This window comes from Delphinus delphis, chromosome 14, assembly GCF_949987515.2.
Source record: "Delphinus delphis chromosome 14, mDelDel1.2, whole genome shotgun sequence".
NCBI classification, from domain to species: Eukaryota; Metazoa; Chordata; class Mammalia; order Artiodactyla; family Delphinidae; genus Delphinus; species Delphinus delphis.
Window position 1 is genome coordinate 9,767,287 of NC_082696.1, and position 16,596 is coordinate 9,783,882.

The following is a 16,596-nucleotide window of genomic DNA, read 5'->3' on the forward strand; positions in this document are numbered from 1 at the left end:
TATTTGACTGCCAGCTCTGGTCAGATGACCTTCAGCAAATCTGAGCACCAGCTTTCTCTTACATAAAATAGGAACATTAATAGCATCTAAACATCATGGAGTGGCTGTGGTGAGTCTTAAATGAGATCATACATGGAAAGAGGTTAGCATAATGCCGGGCACAAGAGAAGTACTTAATAAAAATAGCTATTAATACTATTCTACCTTTTCATCGTGGACCAATAAACCAATTACTTTACAGGAAAAGGGCAGGGAATATTTTATTTCAGTGGACACAGGTAAATGCTTAAGCTGGTGCATAAAAGAGAAAGTCTAAAAGCTAATGAAGTAGCATCATAATAATGCTGGAAAGAACAGGGTAGAGAACAGGCAGCAGGGGAGAGCGAATGGGAAAGGCAGGAAGGAATCCCAGAGAGGCAGGTGCAGTTCAATTCTAGACAAAGTTCTTGGTCTAGCAGAATGTTCATGAGGTCCTGAAATGACCACACTGCAAATAAAAATTACACAAAGGATTAACTGCGGTAATTTTGGAGATGAGTAGGGAGGTGCAAATAAGAATAGGAGAAATGGACAGAAAATGTCACCTTCTGAAAAGAAAACTGGCAAAAATCAATCAAATTAACCATCTTTGATGTCTGCCTTTTTTCTTTTTTTCTTGCATATTCAAGTGTGGCTATCTAGTATACAGCATACAACGTGACTGCAAAATGTATGGCAAGAGGTCATCACAGAGCAATCACAGCCAATAGACTAGTTACAAGGCAAAAAATAAATGAAACCATCAATTTTAAAAGCAATTTTATGGTGAATATTACCAGTAGAAATAACTAACACAAAAAGAAGCCAATTATGGTTTAAAAAATTCACACAGTAAAAAATTAAGTCACCAGGAAAATTTGTTGTAGTAGAAATAACAGTTCTATAAGAAAATCTGGGACTTCCCTGGCAGTCCAGTGGTTAAGACACTGCACTTCCCAGTGCAGGGGGAGTGGGTTCAATCCCTGGTCAGGGAACTAAGATCCCACATGCTGTGGGATGCAACCAAAAATTGAAAAAAATTGGAAAAAGAAAAAAGAAAATTCATAATGGCAGCTTTCATAATATTCAAAAAAAATCTTAGTTATAAATTTTACACAGAAAAGAAATCACTCCAATAAAAATAATTTTGGTACAATAAAAATGGCAATGAGAAAAAATTGGAAATAGTGTAGCTTTACAATAGAGAAAATTAAGGTCTTAAATTCGCTTAAGAATGTTCTCCTCAGAAAGCATTTTCTTCAACAAAACTCCATCGGTGTTATTAAAATTCCAATGAAAATGTTTCTACTCTTAAACATAGAATTAAGATGTCTTTGGGGAGAAAACTAACAAGTCAGATGGGTGGTGAACACACCCTGTTTCCACAGAGCCCTTGCAGGAATTGCACTCTCTGGGACAGTGTAGACCTGAGCTGCTGACAAGGCCAGTGCCTCCGTGGAGGCAGGAAGCTGACTGCTTGCTTCCTAGACGGCTCCTCCAGAGGATACCCAGCCCAAGGACGGCTTTAAGAGGCAATGAAAGATAAACTCCAGTGTTAGAAATGGTGACTGTTTCCGGGTACTACAAGGAAAATTCTTGGATGATGAGAATTTGACCAAAAGAGTATGGGAGAGAGAGAGAAAGAAGAAGAAAGGAGGAGGGAGAGGAGGGAGGAGAGGAGAGGAGAGAAGGCAGCGGAGAAGGGGGAGGAGAGGAAGAGGAGGGAGGGGAGAGGGGGTCAGAGCAGAGGGAAGGGAGGCGCAAACATGGGCACTGTCCAGCAGAGTGGTACTCTAGCCGGCCAGTAAAAGGTTCAGAGTGGAGACAATAATTCTTCAGATTCTGCCACAGCACAGGTGAATTTTTTAAAGGCCACCTGGCTTCCTTTAATCTGATTCCATCCTCACCAAGCAGCCATTAGATCACTTACTTGGGGTCGGGGTTACCGTGACACGGGGAGAGAGCTTCCTAAATAACTAGCCTTGCTTTTAGAGCCCAACAGGCGGAGTGCGTATCTCAGCTTACAGTTGCCGTCCCTGTCTTGGCAACCTCAGGATGGGAAGAGATGCACACGGGACAGAAGGAAGGAGGGAGACCCGCCTCTTTCCCCTATTTTGATCCCTGGAAAGGTCTATCCCTAATTGAAATGAAATGCTTGGAGCCCGTGAAGGTGGTATCGTAATTTTTTCTAAGCCCAAATCAGTTGCTTAGTATCTGATCGTCCCCGAGTGAACTGGAAGAACTGAGTTTCCAAAACTAAAAAGTTTCCAAGCAGGACTCCAGTGACCCCAGCAGGACCTCCCTGGACTCCTGTTGGCATTCTTGGCTGTCTTTTTAGCTGCAGCATGAGTTATTGGGAAGGCTCTTTCAGAAGAAAGAAGTGTAAGGCATTTCCGGAGACTTGGAACAGACTCTGAGACACACAGCCTCCTCTTCGCCACCCACTCCTCTCCAGAAATCTGAAGACGGGGTAGCTGGTCAGATGCTTGGCAAATCTTCAATCAGCTCCTCAGATGGACGGTTTCAAGTGGCTGTTCTGGGCTTCTACACGCAGAGAAATACAATGGATAATTGGAATCAATAGCCCTAATAATAAAAAGTTTCCAAATCGCATTTTTCATTTTTCCTTCTTTAGAGAGCATGAAATAAATGTGGTAGGATTTCATTGAAACATCATCTTATTTTCCACAGCCAAGTGATATACGGGAGAACTCCTTATAAAGCATTAGACCAGCTCTGCTGTTTATTTCCATCACAAACCGGGTCGCTTTTTATGAGAATCTGTGTTTATAGAAGGTGAAGAGAGAACCAAGTGGGAAAAGACGAGAATTTTTCTCAAAAATTTCTGCGATTTACTGAGCTAATCCTGACAAGAACCTCACAGGCTCTGGGTCCTTATTCCCATGTTGAAGTTAAGAACATGGTGGGATGAGGTTTAGAAAGTGCACAACTAGCCTAAAGTCCCACAACCAGAGGACAGGAGAGCCTTCTTCCTTCTCCTCCATCCTCCTCCTCTCTCCTTTCCTCTCTTCCTCCTTTTTATTTTTGACAGCTTTATTGTGGTATAAATTACATTACATAACAGTTATCCATTGTAAGTGCACAATACAATGATTTTAGTAAATGTCTTAGTTTATGCAACCATCACCACAATGCATTTTACACCATTTTCATCCCTCCAACAAGTTCTCTCACATCCATGTGTGGTCAGCCCTCAGTCCTAGCCCCAGCCTGGGCAATCCCTGATTTGCTCTCCAGAAAGTTTGCCCTTTCTGGACATTTCATATAAATGGAACCACACAGTATTTAGTCTTCTGATTGGGCTTCTTTCAACCTGTGTCAACACTTTGCTCCATGTTACTGCCTAACAGTATTCCATTGTGTGGACTGACCACATACTGTACATCAGTTCACCCACCGATGGACATTTGGGCTGTTTCCAGTTTTTGGTTATTAGGTATAATGCACATACAAGCACGTGTATTTTCATTTCTCTTGGATATATACGGAGGCGTAGAATTGCTGGGTCATATGGTAACTTTAACTTCTTGAGGACTTTTGAGAAGAGTTTTCCAAAGTGGCTGCACCATTTTATGTTCCCACCTGTAACGCATGAGGGTTCCAATTTGTCCACATCCTCATCAACACCGTCCGTCTTTCTGGTTGGAGCCATTTTAGTGGGTGTCAAGTGGTACTGCACTATGGTTTTGATTTGCATTTCCCTAACAACTAATGATGTTGAGCATCTTTTCATGTGCTTATTGGCCATTCATATATATGCTTTGAAAAAAATGTTCAATTCTTTACCCATCTTTTAATTGGGTTGTTTGTCTTATTATTGACTTGTAAGAGATCTTAATATGTTCTAGATACAAGTACGAAATGTTTTATCAGATGTTCGATTTGTGAATATTTTCTCCCAGTCTGTGGTTTGTCTTTTCATTTTCTTAAATGGTATCTTTTGAAGCACAAAAGTTTTTAATTTGATGCAATTCAATTTATCATCTTTTTCTTTTACAGATCACGTTTTTGGTGTCATATCTAAGAACTCTGCCTAACACAAGGTCATGAAAATTTTCTCTATGTTTCCTTCAGAAGTTTTATCATTTTCGCTCTTATATGTAGGTCTATGATTCATTTAAAATTTATGTATGGTGTGAGGTAAGGGTTCAAATTCATCTTTCTAATATGGACAACCAGTTTCTTTACTTGCTATGTGTTTTTTCCGATTTTTTATTTCTTCCTGAGTCGTTCTTTTTGGTAATTGTGGCTTTCTAAGAATTTGTTCATTTGTCTAAGTGGTCTAATTTGTAGCATAAAGTTAAAATCCTATGGTGATGCCCCTGCTTTCATTCCTGATTTCGGTAATTCACATCTTCTCTCTTTTTCTCTGTCTTGTTTTGGAGTGGAAGGTCAGGGGAGTATAGTCACAGGTTTGTCAATTTTGTTGACCTTCTCTAAGGACTAACTTTTGGGCTCACTCATATTCTCTGTTGTTTTCCGTATTCTGTTTCATTGATTTCCACTGTCATCTTTAAGACTTCCTTACTCCTACTTGCTTTGAGGTCAGTTTGCTCTTCTTTGTCCAGTTTCTTAAGGTGAAAGTTTCAGTTTCTGGTTTTTTCCATGCTCCACTCCAAATCAAGTCAGCCCCTCAGACAGAAATGCTGCTGGTTTTCAGGGCTTGTCCTGTCCAGGTAGAACTTCCTCACCTCTGAACGCAGGTTAGCGATTAGAGCAGCCCCAGGACAGAATGCCACAGACTCCCACTGTTCTTACCCAGGGTTCGTCAGTTTTTCATGAATAACCACTCCTCAAATTCCAGAGTCATGAAATGATTGTTTCTGACTATTTTGTCTAGGCTCATCATTGCCTTTCAGGGAAGGATGTGCCAGGCTACTCATTTCTGCCAGCCAAAGCCCTGTCTCTACAGCCCCTTCTCTCTCCTTCACGGGAAACAAAATTTGGTTTTATCCTTTACCCCATCTAGTTCCCTCACAGAATCTGTGTCTCTGGGGGGCGGACACATGGGGGCAGAGCTGGTTTTTAACAATTGCTTATGTTGAAAAATACTGCTCTGAGATTATCAACTTTAAGAAAAAAAAAAAACTAAACAAAACAACAAAAAAATTGCATTTCAGTGAATCATTCAACTTCCTCAGTGTTAATGATGGAAAGTCTGTGCCTCTTAGAATCTGCATTCATCATAGAGAATTCCAATGGCACTCTTTATTATCCACTTTGTAAGGAAGGCAGAAAACCCCCCAGTTCCTGACCTTGCTGATTCTGCAGATGCTCCTAGCACTAACAGGGAGGTGGGAGGGAAAACAGGATCACAGCAGGAAAATGCTTAACGGCCAGTGTGGGGAGCTGGGCTGTCTGCACACTGCTTGAGAAGGAGTTTCGAGCTTGTGCCAGTTTGACATGGGCATAGACTACGCAGTTTCTAGAGGCCCCGTTCTATTCCTTGAAGGAAACTGGGCCTTCAAGAGCAAGAACATCCCTAAAGAACAACGGATGAGACCCAGGAGACCTGGTTGAAGGCTCTGGCTCTGCCACTTTCTCCCATTTAACCACTCTGGGGCTTCGTTTTCTTATTTGTAAAATGGGTGTCATAATAAAGTCTTCCTCACAAACTTGCTGGGATGTGATCAAATTCAATGACCGTCATGGATGGCCTTTACAGATTATTAACAAGCTATGAATGTAGACTTCAGATTATGAAATAATACCCTGTGTTCAAATCTCAATAGGTGGTGTCAAAGAAAGAGACTGTCTCCCCACTTCCCTACCTCAGGACACAAGGAGGCTGCAGCCCAGCAGACAACTCACATACACTCCCATCATCAACTCCTTTACTGCTTCCCTCCCAGGTGACAGGGATGAAGGATGGAAGCAGATGCTCAGAGAAGGACATGTCTGTGCTTCAGCACTTGGGGAGGTGGACCAGAGCAGATGGTACCTATCAAGACCCACACTTGTACCTCTTTATACTGTGGAAAGTGGGGGTCTTTCCTCTGAGTGGGCTGTGAACGGAAGCCCACTGGGAGAGAACTATTTCTGTCAAATGATTTTTCATGCCTAAACTTTATGTTCACACTGAGTCATCACAGCCCCCTGCCACGCTTGTCAAATTATCACTGTACCACAGCAAAGCTGCACATTCACAAAGGCAAACTTTTAAGAGGAAGCTCTCTTTTTAATTAAAAAAAGGACTTTAAGGGTTCTTTGTATGAGGGATTAGGATTGGTTTTAATATCTTTAAAATGGATTGCTGGAAATTTTTAATCCTAGGATTTCCAATATCTAAGGAAAAATAAAGCCATTCATCTCAATATATACCAGAAATATACATCTTTGTTATGCCTTAATAAAGGAAATGCTGGATCCTAGGCTGGATAAATAGGACAGCCGTCTAAGATGTAACGTTTCCAGGTTTACAGAGTTCAGCTATGATGATAATAAAAGGGAATGAAGAGCAGCCACCAGGAACTACAGCTTTCACAACAGAGGCTCCTTCTCGGACGCTCGGGTTTCAAAGAGCTCGGTGGCAGCGGCCTGCCTGACGGCACCGCCAGCTTGCCTCCAGTGCACCAGACCCTCAGCCTTACCTCCGACCACTTTCCATCCCACCTCCTACTCAGGTCATCCTCAGGCCAAGTGAATGAAAACTTCGGGACTCCTCCCCGGGGACTTGGCACTGTCCAGCGCCCAGCCCCTCCTGCACGGGCTCCTCGTTTGTCCTCCCGCACTGGGGCTGAGCACAGGTGGGCAGTGACCAGAGGCTAAGGGCGGACCTTCAGGGTTACCTATTTGCCTTTCCAGGTCGGCGGCTTCATCAGGTGTGGCTCGCGGAAGGACGCCAGGGTCGCTGAAGCTGGTGCGCAGCAGGGTCCCCATCACAAAGAAGAACAGAATGCCACCGACCACGGGGATAGCAGGGGTGATTTTCACTGCTAGATATGGACAGCTGCCAGCAGGTTGGGAGGCGGGGGGGAGGGGAGAAAGAAAGGAAATACAATGTCAGTAATCAACAGTGATCACTCTGTATTTTCCAAGAAACTAACGGCTTTTTTGGAGAAGCAAAATTGATTTCCATTAAAAATTCATCTATGTTTTAAGCATTTACATTTGGGGAGGTCTGCAATTCTCTCTTGTGGACAATTTAACCCCCCTTCTCAGCTACAATAATCCTCTGCTCCCACTGTGGTACTCTGGAAAGACACTGGCAGAAAAATTAAAATAATCCTGCTTGTACAATCCATGTAAGACGCACAGAGCTTGCACCCTTTGTCCTGTAAACAGAGCACATGATTTATGGGACTCTCCACCCATCTCTGGAATTGCATAACATAGGACGACACCAGCTTGGAACTGTCTTCATCACACCCGGCCCTTCCTCCCTGGGTCAGACAACTCAGGGCACGGAACGCAGAGAACCACAAGCCACCCTCAAGAGGCAAGAAATCACTTTTTCAATATTTTGGAGCTAATCTATGCAAAAGAGGTTAATGAGCTATGGAAATGTACTTGCAGGCCGTTTCCGAAGAGGATTAAAAGGATTTAGGCAGCTGGAATATAATAGTCTCATGCTCTTCAAGAAGGCACTTGAGCTACCAACGGATGAACACGGCGCATCTCGATTCTGTGAAACCCCTTCACTGTCCTGCAGTGAATGAACTTACACGCAGCAGGGGCTGTGATGAGTCAGGGAGAGATGCCCTTGGGACAGACTGACATCTATGCCAGCTGGCTCCAGGGATCCAGGAACCAGGTTTAAGCATCACCCTGGTCCACTGTCATTGCTCCCTGACTCTGCAGAGGCGGTGAGAGGCAGAGTGAAAAGTAGCTTGGTGCCTGGAGCTGGGTGAAGGATGGCCCTGCAATGACTATGGTCAGTGTATTGTCATCACATTCAGTAACCTCATGGGCTTTGAGAAACACCACACAGAATCATGGAATTGTCACATCCAGAGTGGAAAGCACCTCCCAGATGGTCTGCCTCACCAGGGGATACTCTTCCAGATACTCAAGACCACACAAAGAGAGGGAGCTGGAGAAGAAAGGGTTGGAAAGCTTTGCTCAAGAGGTGAGCCAGGGGGCTCATTCCTGGGGTGTTGGGGACAGCACCCCACTCCTGTGCAGTACTTGCAGAGAGGTGGCAAGGTCTCTGATGGGATGGCAAGGGGATGCTGGCAAGCATCCAGGCCTCGGGGACCACAGGCCATGGTCCCCTTTGCTGAGACCAACATCAGGCAAGTTAGAGCATCTAGTTTTCCAGCGGCTGGTGACTCAGGTCTATGTGGAGTGGTTACTGTGAACTAAAGACCAAGGGCCTGTCCTGAATCCCCTGCTCTGCAGAAACCAGAGACTTTCCAGCCACTTTAAGAAGATGGAAGAGCAACCGCAAACATGACTAGGTAAGATTGCCCACCAGACAAGTGGACTGTGGTCTCCAAGAGAATCACCTGATTTAGAGACACAAAATATGTGACATTTCTAACTTGTTTCATCTTTCCCACACCAGCTCCCCTGCAGAAACAGAACAGAATGAACGACAGAAAGTATCAGATCACACTTGGGCTGGATTGCCTGTTGTGACTTCTCTTCACAGGATTCATGGGAAACCATAAAAAACTATTAGTTGTCTGTCCTGCATCAACGTCCCCGCCCAAACTCCCAGGCACTTAGAGCCTTTCTGAACATCGTCAGAGATTCTCATAGAAACGTGAATTTGGCAACGAGAACAAGAAGATATACAGAGATTGCTGTGGAAAAAAGGAATACAAAAGTGTCTAAGCTGAAGAAATACCCTTTGTGAAAGCATTCACTTTAACTATGGAAAGGACTTTTTTAATCCAATGGATTTTGTTGCATAAAAAAGAGTCACTGCTTTTCCTAGAGTGTTTTCAGACAAACACTAACATAACTAAACTGTTCAGTGGGTTTCCAGTTTTCTTAAAAATTTGATTTTATAATTTAGGTACTGAAAAGCTTCAAATGAAACGCTTTCCTGCAACAGAGATCCACTAGTTCTGAAAATTAGAAAGAAAACATTTAAAAGATGGTGCTGCTTGGGGTGCCTCCTGTTTTCCCTTTTGCTTTGCCTTTGGGAGCCCTTCTTTTATTGGGAAATAAATACAGAGTCAAACAGGTGGGCCAGCCCTACAGCCTAACACAGAACTTGCATTTCAACTTGACACATGTAGAGAATAAAAGTCTTGTCAGGAAATGACCATCTTCCCTTTAAAGATTCAGTACAAAGTGACAATCAAAATCCCATTTAATACTGCCCTGAAATGTTCACATGGCTGCATCCCAGCTCTAGGGTACAGTGCAGTGCCAGGGGCTACAAAAACAGATACCTTTCCAAGGCGTGTCTATTACGTTAAATGGAGCATGTTTGGACTGTGACGTGGAGCTTTTATGAAGAGCTGGAGATAAATATCAGTTGCTGCAAGTCTATTGATTAAATCTCTGACTGTGATATCAATCAAGTTAATATCAAGGAACTCAAACTCCAAAGAACATTAGAAAGTATTTGTGTCATAAAATATGACTGACATTATCTTTGTTACTCTTATTGTCATATAAAAAGCAACCTGAAATTGTATGAAGCCTTGAAAATGTGCTAGGGTACCACAATCAGAAATAAACACAGTCCATATTAAAGGCACAAAATTGACCCCGATACTAATAAACTTCAATTTATATAGATTAGCCTTAAAATTTTGTTTTAGTCCAAAAGAATCTACTCTAGGTGGACCTCTTTTTTTTTTTAACAAAATGGTTAGGAAAATGATCAATTGTGTAGAGGAGAATTTTTCCAGAACTGAAATTCATAATTCAACAGAAGAATGCCTGTTTGAACAAAGGCAGAGAATACAACAGGCCAACTTTTTCCTCTTTCTCATTATTAATGAGTTTCAATAAGAAACAACTGGAACAGTTGTTAGGCAGCTGCACCCAGGTCACAGCTGGACAATATTACCTGGAGGGACCAGCCAGTAGGATGTGATCCACCTTGGGTGTTTAGGGGTGGAATTTATTTACCTCCATTTGGCTTCTCCAGAGATGGATTCTTCAGTGCTGTTGGAACCCTCCTGTGGAGTTGATTTAGTAGATCTTAGGTTATGGTGTATTTGCTTTTCCCTTTTGGTTCTGAAATGTAACTTGGTTGACCTCAAGAGTTTGCCTGCTCACAGCAAGATGTCGTTAATGAGTAAGCCATGTCCTAAACGGTTTCTTGTTGTCCCAAGTGCACTGTATGTAAAGCTACCCACTGCTCCAGGCTGATGGCTCTGGAGGACTCCCACCGCTTCCACCCGCCTCTCCCCACCTCCCGCCGAGGATGTCTGCTGCCCTTGCCAATATATGATATTCAGGATTAGAGATCAACGTCTTTAACTTTTCTGTCCCCTGGCACATTCTCATGGAGGAGACAAGACCCTGTGATTTAAGTTGTTTGCACTTGAGTGTCAATTAATTTATTCAGCCCTGGTCCGGGAAAGGAGGAAGACGAAGAATCTAGTTGATGGGTACATGCCTACCACCCTGTGAAAAACTCAGACGGATCCTGACTTTTCTGGTCATGAGATGAAGGTAACAGAAAGTCCTTCAGTCACTTTAAGTGACAGACAGTCTCATTAACCGTTTCAAAGTGTAACAATCCTAATTACCAGTGGAAATTTCTAACTTGGTTTTGTGTTAAACCTCCTCCCCCTCCCCAGCTGGCCAAGTGCCATTTCTGGCCCCTCTGTGGCTGGAGAAGAAAGGACATGGGGGTAGGAAGGGGGCCGGGATTTGGAAGGCGCTGATTTGGAAGCTCTGTTACAAGGCGGCTTTGTGTTCTCTGGGTCTACCAGATGTATAAACCTGTCCCGCTGGAGTCTGAGTCCTTCAGAAGCCCCCTGGAAGCCAAAGGGCGCTGCCCCGGGGGTACCCTTCTCCTCTCTCCCTCTTCTTGGGTAGAGAGGAGACAGCCTTCCTCCCGCCCTAAGGCCCATCCTTCCACCGCACTGTGGCCCCATTCCCCGCCTCTCATGAACCTCAGGGGTACTGCCCTGAATTCCTCAGCTCTCTGCTTCTCGCCTGGGGGACAGCAGAACGTCCATCTCAGCCCTCTGCCTGCCCCACTTCAGGTTACCCCAAACACACCGACACATCTCTGTTCCAAAGCCTGCAATGACTCCCCTTCTCCTGCCAAATCAACTTCAAGCTCCTTCTCTGGCGCCCATACCCCATGGTGCCTAGTCTCCGGTCTCCCCTTCTCATGTCCTGCTCTACCCCCCTTTTCACACATACGGGGACAGCAACCCTGACCCCTGGCCTTCCCAGAAAGGCGCCTGCCACCCAGCCCTGGTGTCTGGAACACCCTCACCCCTAACTCAGCTTGTTAAAGCTGCCCCAACTTTCAAGTTCGCATAAGGACTTGGTGAAAAGATTTTCTGGGCTCCACCCCCGAGCTAAAGTGCTGGCTTCTTTTCCTAAAGCTCCGTAATATTTTTGTTTGCTTCTCTTGATGGTACTTGTGGCTGTTTGTGGACATGCCTTATGAAACTCACTGGACTGGAAGTCCTGGAGGGTGAGACTGGGCCCTGGTCAGCATGTGTCCTTCACAGCGCCGGGCACAATGCCTCGCACAGGGTAGCTATTTGACAAGTACTTGTTGAGCAATTGAATGAATGAGACCTATTCACTGAATTTTACAGTAACACAGAAAAGAGCAGGAAAGTCAAATCAGCCATATTCTCAACATTGACAATGTACCCCGAGTCTAGAACTTGCTCCTCTAACTTCTAAGCTTGCTGGGTCTTGTAACGTCCTTCAAACAGGTGCTAAGGATCTGCCCCGTTCAGGATGCTTCCGCCACCGAGAAAAGGTGGGATTGCACACACTGAGTTTAATGCGTGCCACACACTCTAAAGTTCTAGCAGATGAAGCACCGTGTGTTGGTACAACTTTGCGCAATACTAGGTGCTCTGTGACAGTCACCCATCCTACCAGCCTCTGTATTTCAAAGGACAACGTTGAGTTGCTCATTGAAGTCTTGGACATCGCTATCTATAAAAGCAGCAGAATTCAGGCCCCCAGGCAAACAATAAGATCAGTGCTGCACAGACACATTCAAACCGCTGCTCAGAAAAAGCCAAGAGCGTCTGCAGTCCCGCTGGTAAAGACAAAGAAGACGCGGCCCATGACGGCGATAACGAGACCTCCGTAAGGAGGCGAGACTGATGGGAAAATCTCAGCCAACCCCCAGCAACTGGCACGACGTAATAGCTGAAGCGCTGCAAGGGGCAAAGAAAATGCCCAGCCTGAGCTCAGCCAACTTGAAAACGGCTCCTTCACGTTTCTGAGCAACTGCGGATGGGCGTTCCAATTCCGAGTGCCATCTGTGATGAGGAAGACTCCTTCCCCCGAGGGCCTGGATTTGATACAAGATGATGATGCAGCTGCCAAAGACATAAACCCCAAATGAAGTCCTCTTTCGGTCTGAAGGACTGTGACCTATAGACCAGCCAGGGCCGAGCGGATAATAGGCTACCAGCACCTTCGTCTTCATAAAGCTCAATGGGAAAACGACAGGAGGAAAAAAAAGAATCTGAAAGCACGCATTTTCATAACATAAAAGAAATGAGCTAATTTAGCACCAGAGGCAACAAATGCTATGGTGATGAAAGCCTGTACAGTAATCCCCTTCCTATCATACACATCAGTGAGGTGTTTGTCTTTATATATGATGATTAAATGCCTACTACTGATTGTCATCTCACTGTACATTAGAGGTAAAGAAAGGTCCTTCCGGGTAATAATTAGAAAATGTAGCATTGCCAAAAGATTAGAGGGAATTTTTTCAGTTCTAATAGTAATCTTCTCAAAACTTTAGGAAAAATAATTATTTGTATTTTGCTGTTTATACATGAAGGGTGGAACCATTTTCTGGGTGCTATATTATATTATGCAATTAGTGTATTATGTCATTATTTATGACAAAATTATTTTACCATCAGATACTGACATTCCAGGATCAGCACTCTCATTAATTCTGTATTTCTATGTAGAAACTGGCTCGCAGGTTAGAATTTACTCTCAGTAGAATTGATTCCCTGGATGAAAGTCCTGGGGCTAAACTAATATCTTAAACATTTCAAATAGGAAATCTGGATTTCATTATTGGGTAGCTAAGTCTCTCTTTTTCGCTACAGGACGTTCTTTGGGAGAAGATTAACTTGACTTGAAAACCAAACCAAAACAAAACAACATTAAGAAGATGTAGCAGAGACATTAAGTCCAAGTGCCCTTTAGAACAAAAAGTAGAGAATCTTTTGCCATTGATAACAGATGTGTAATCTACCTGCCCACAGGCCATGACTGACCCTTTGAAATGTAGGAAGGTGAGCAGAAAGACATAGCAAACATGTAATAGCAATAATATTACATAACAACAACAACAAAAGTAGAGAATCTTTTCCCATAGCAAAACAATTTGAGTCATCTTTTCATATTTTGCCTGCAAATGGATATGCACAGAAAAAAACATCCCGTAAATTGTAGCTCATGACCTCTGGCTACAACATGACCTATGTTTGACATTTTTGTTCTGTCCTGTATATATGAAAGCATAAAGATGAGCATAGCTATTCTTTATACATAGAAATGAGGCAATTAAAGTTGATAGAGGGGGCACGGCCTTGCTTTATCGATGCCACGCTCCACCGAAGGAGGTTTCTATATTTCAGAAATCACAAAGTTCGGCTATTATTTTAAACGTCAGAGTCTTGATTGCAATGCATTTCAATAATAAACAGTTAAGGCAAATGATCATAAAATGAAATAATCTGAGCCAATGATTCACACGTCTGAAATGATAACAGAGTAGCACTGTGAGAGTAGTAATAAAAATGATCTGTTTCCTTTTCATCTGAGTCACTGTAAAATGAATGTATTCTTCATTTATAGGCAGGAACATAAACACCATTACTTTTATGATTTGTTCCTTAATCACATATTTAGAAATAAATGTACCACTACAGGGCAAAGAGCAGCACAATACTTGGAGACAAATAGAGAAAAAAGTGGACTCGGAAATAACATCCACTCACAACCGTGGAACGGGAAAACCAGACGATTTCATAGAGCGCTACCCCCGCCAGACACCCCGCAGCAGCGCCCAGCGCTTGAAAAGCCCCTTCTTAGCAATCGCACGGAGTGATGAATCTACCAATGTAGAAGGAGGGAGTTTAAATAAATGGACACGGGGACCAAAGGGGAAGAATATAACAAAAGGACACTGGAAGGAAAAGCTCAAACCCAGAGAGAAAGGACGGGGAGAGGAGAACTCCATGTAGGAATGTGTGGACCATGAAGAGGACTCACGGTGTCATCAGAGGCTCCACAGTTCATCTTTTCACCAGGCTACGGCTGCTTTCTCATCGAGAGCAGTAGCTTTCGGGCTTACAAAGGGAAGAAGGCTGGTGAAGCTCTCCCTGCCCAGGAAAGGACAGTAGCTAAGGGCTCCGCTTTCTCCCTGCAGGCCTCCTGGCTAGATGTGGTTACAGCAGGGATGTCTGCACACAGCACAGTCTCGCCTGAAGCCTGTGGAGCTCCTATGTGACAAAATCAGTGTCATTATTCTTAATTCAGGGCCTCCCAGACCACCCAGACAGGTCCAGCTATAGACACAGAACCTGGGAAGCTATAGTTTAAAAACACAGGCTTCAAATCACAGTGTGTAAACAGTTTCATTTCCCCATCTACTATTGAGAATGTGCAAGGGTTTGTTAGGGAAAATTGTGGTGTTTCAAACTTTTTTGGCAAAGTGATTTTGAGTTTGACTTAAAATTCCAGAAGGTCCCATGGTAAAGCAATTATACTCCAGTAAAGATGTTAAAATAAAATAAAATAAAATTCCAGGAGGCCAAAGACTTCTGGCTAGCGTGTGGATCACGGGGAGGAAAGCCAGCATTTCTCTGCCCCCAAACTGGCTCTTTAATGACCTAATGGGATTACGTAGGCATGGCAACCATACAGCCACTATCCCTGTACGTCCATGGATGTACACAGCATACATCCATGGCAACCATACAAACAATAACTCACATGATTGTGTCATTTTCAGGAGTACGGCTGCCGAACTAATTGGCCATAGTAACTCCATCACCTTGCTTTTAGTGCATCCTGGACCCATAAGAAATTAGCAGGGCAGGACTTCCGAGAAGATGGCGGAAGAGTAAGACGCGGAGATCACCTTCCTCCTCACAGATACACCAGAAATACATCTACACGTGGAACACCTCCTACAGAACACCTACTGAACGCTGGCAGAAGACCTCAGACCTCCCAAAAGGCAAGAAACCCGTCACGTACCTGGGTAGGGCAAAAGAAAAAAGAATAAACAGGGACAAAAGGATAGGGATGGTACCTGCACTAGTGGGAGGGAGCCGGGAAGGAGGAAAGGTTTCCACACACTAGGAAGCCCCTTCACGGGCGGAGACTGCGGGTGGCGGAAGGTAAAAGCTTCGGAGCCGCGGAGGAGAGCACAGCAACAGGGGTGCGGAGGGCAAAGCGGGGAGATTCCCGCACAGAGGATCAGGGCCGACCGGCACTCACCAGCCCGAGAGGCTTGTCTGCTCACCCGCCGGGGCTGCGAGCTGAGGCTCGGGCTTCGGTCGGAGCGCTGGGAGAGGACGGGGGGTTGGCGGCGTGAATACAGCCTGCAGGGGCTTGGTGCGCCACGGCTGGCCGGGAGGGAGTCCGGGGAAAAGTCTGGAGCTGCCGAAGAGGCAAGAGACTTTTTCTTCCCTCTTTGTTTCCTGGTGCGCGAGGAGAGGGGATTAAGAGCGCTGCTTAAAGGAGCTCCAGAGACGGCCCCAGAGACGGGCCTAAGACGCTAAGGCTGCTGCTGCCGCCACCAAGAAGCCTGTGTGCGAGCACAGGTCACTCTCCACACCTGCCCTGCCGGGAACCTGTGCAGCCCGCCACTGCCAGGGTCCCGGGATCCAGGGACAACTTTCCTGAGAGAACGCACGACGCGCCTCAGGCTGGTGCAACGTCACGCCGGCCTCTGCCGCCGCAGGCCCGCCCCGCACGCCGTGCCCCTCCCTCCCCCGGGCCTGAGTGAGCCAGAGCCCCCGAATCAGCGGCTCCTTTAACTCCGTCCTGTCTGAGCGAAGAACAGACGCCCTCCGGCGACCTACACGCAGGGGTGGGGCCAAATCCAAAGCTGAGCCCCCGGGAGCTGTGCGAACAAATAAGAGAAAGGGAAATCTCTCCCAGCAGCCTCAGGAGCAGCGGATTAAAGCTCCACAATCAACTTGATGTACCCTGCATCTGTGGAATACATGAATAGACAACCAATCATCCCAAATTGAGGAGGTGGGCTTTGACAGCAAGATTTATGATTTTTTCCCCTTTTCCTCTTTTTGTGAGTGTGTATGTGGATGCTTCTGTGTGAGATTTTGTCTGTATAGCTTTGCTTCCACCATTTGTCCTAGGGTTCTATCCGTCCGTTTTTTTGTTTTTTTCTCTTAATAATTATTTTTTATTTCAATAACTTTATTATATTATATCTTACTT

General features: G+C 44.8%; 1 protein-coding gene across 4 annotated transcripts in view; it reads right to left on the minus strand.

Annotated features, from left to right (window-relative positions):
- ZDHHC14 (zinc finger DHHC-type palmitoyltransferase 14) overlaps positions 1 to 16,596 on the minus strand; it is a 275,052-nt gene that overhangs the window by 97,300 nt on the left and 161,156 nt on the right. For 2 of the 4 annotated variants that reach the window (XM_060029718.1, XM_060029716.1), the window contains exon 2: positions 6,816 to 6,988. In XM_060029718.1, the coding sequence (XP_059885701.1) occupies positions 6,816 to 6,988 (173 nt within the window). The remainder of the gene's footprint in view (positions 1 to 6,815; positions 6,989 to 16,596) is intronic. The other 2 variants (XM_060029719.1, XM_060029717.1) reach the window with 1 other exon arrangement.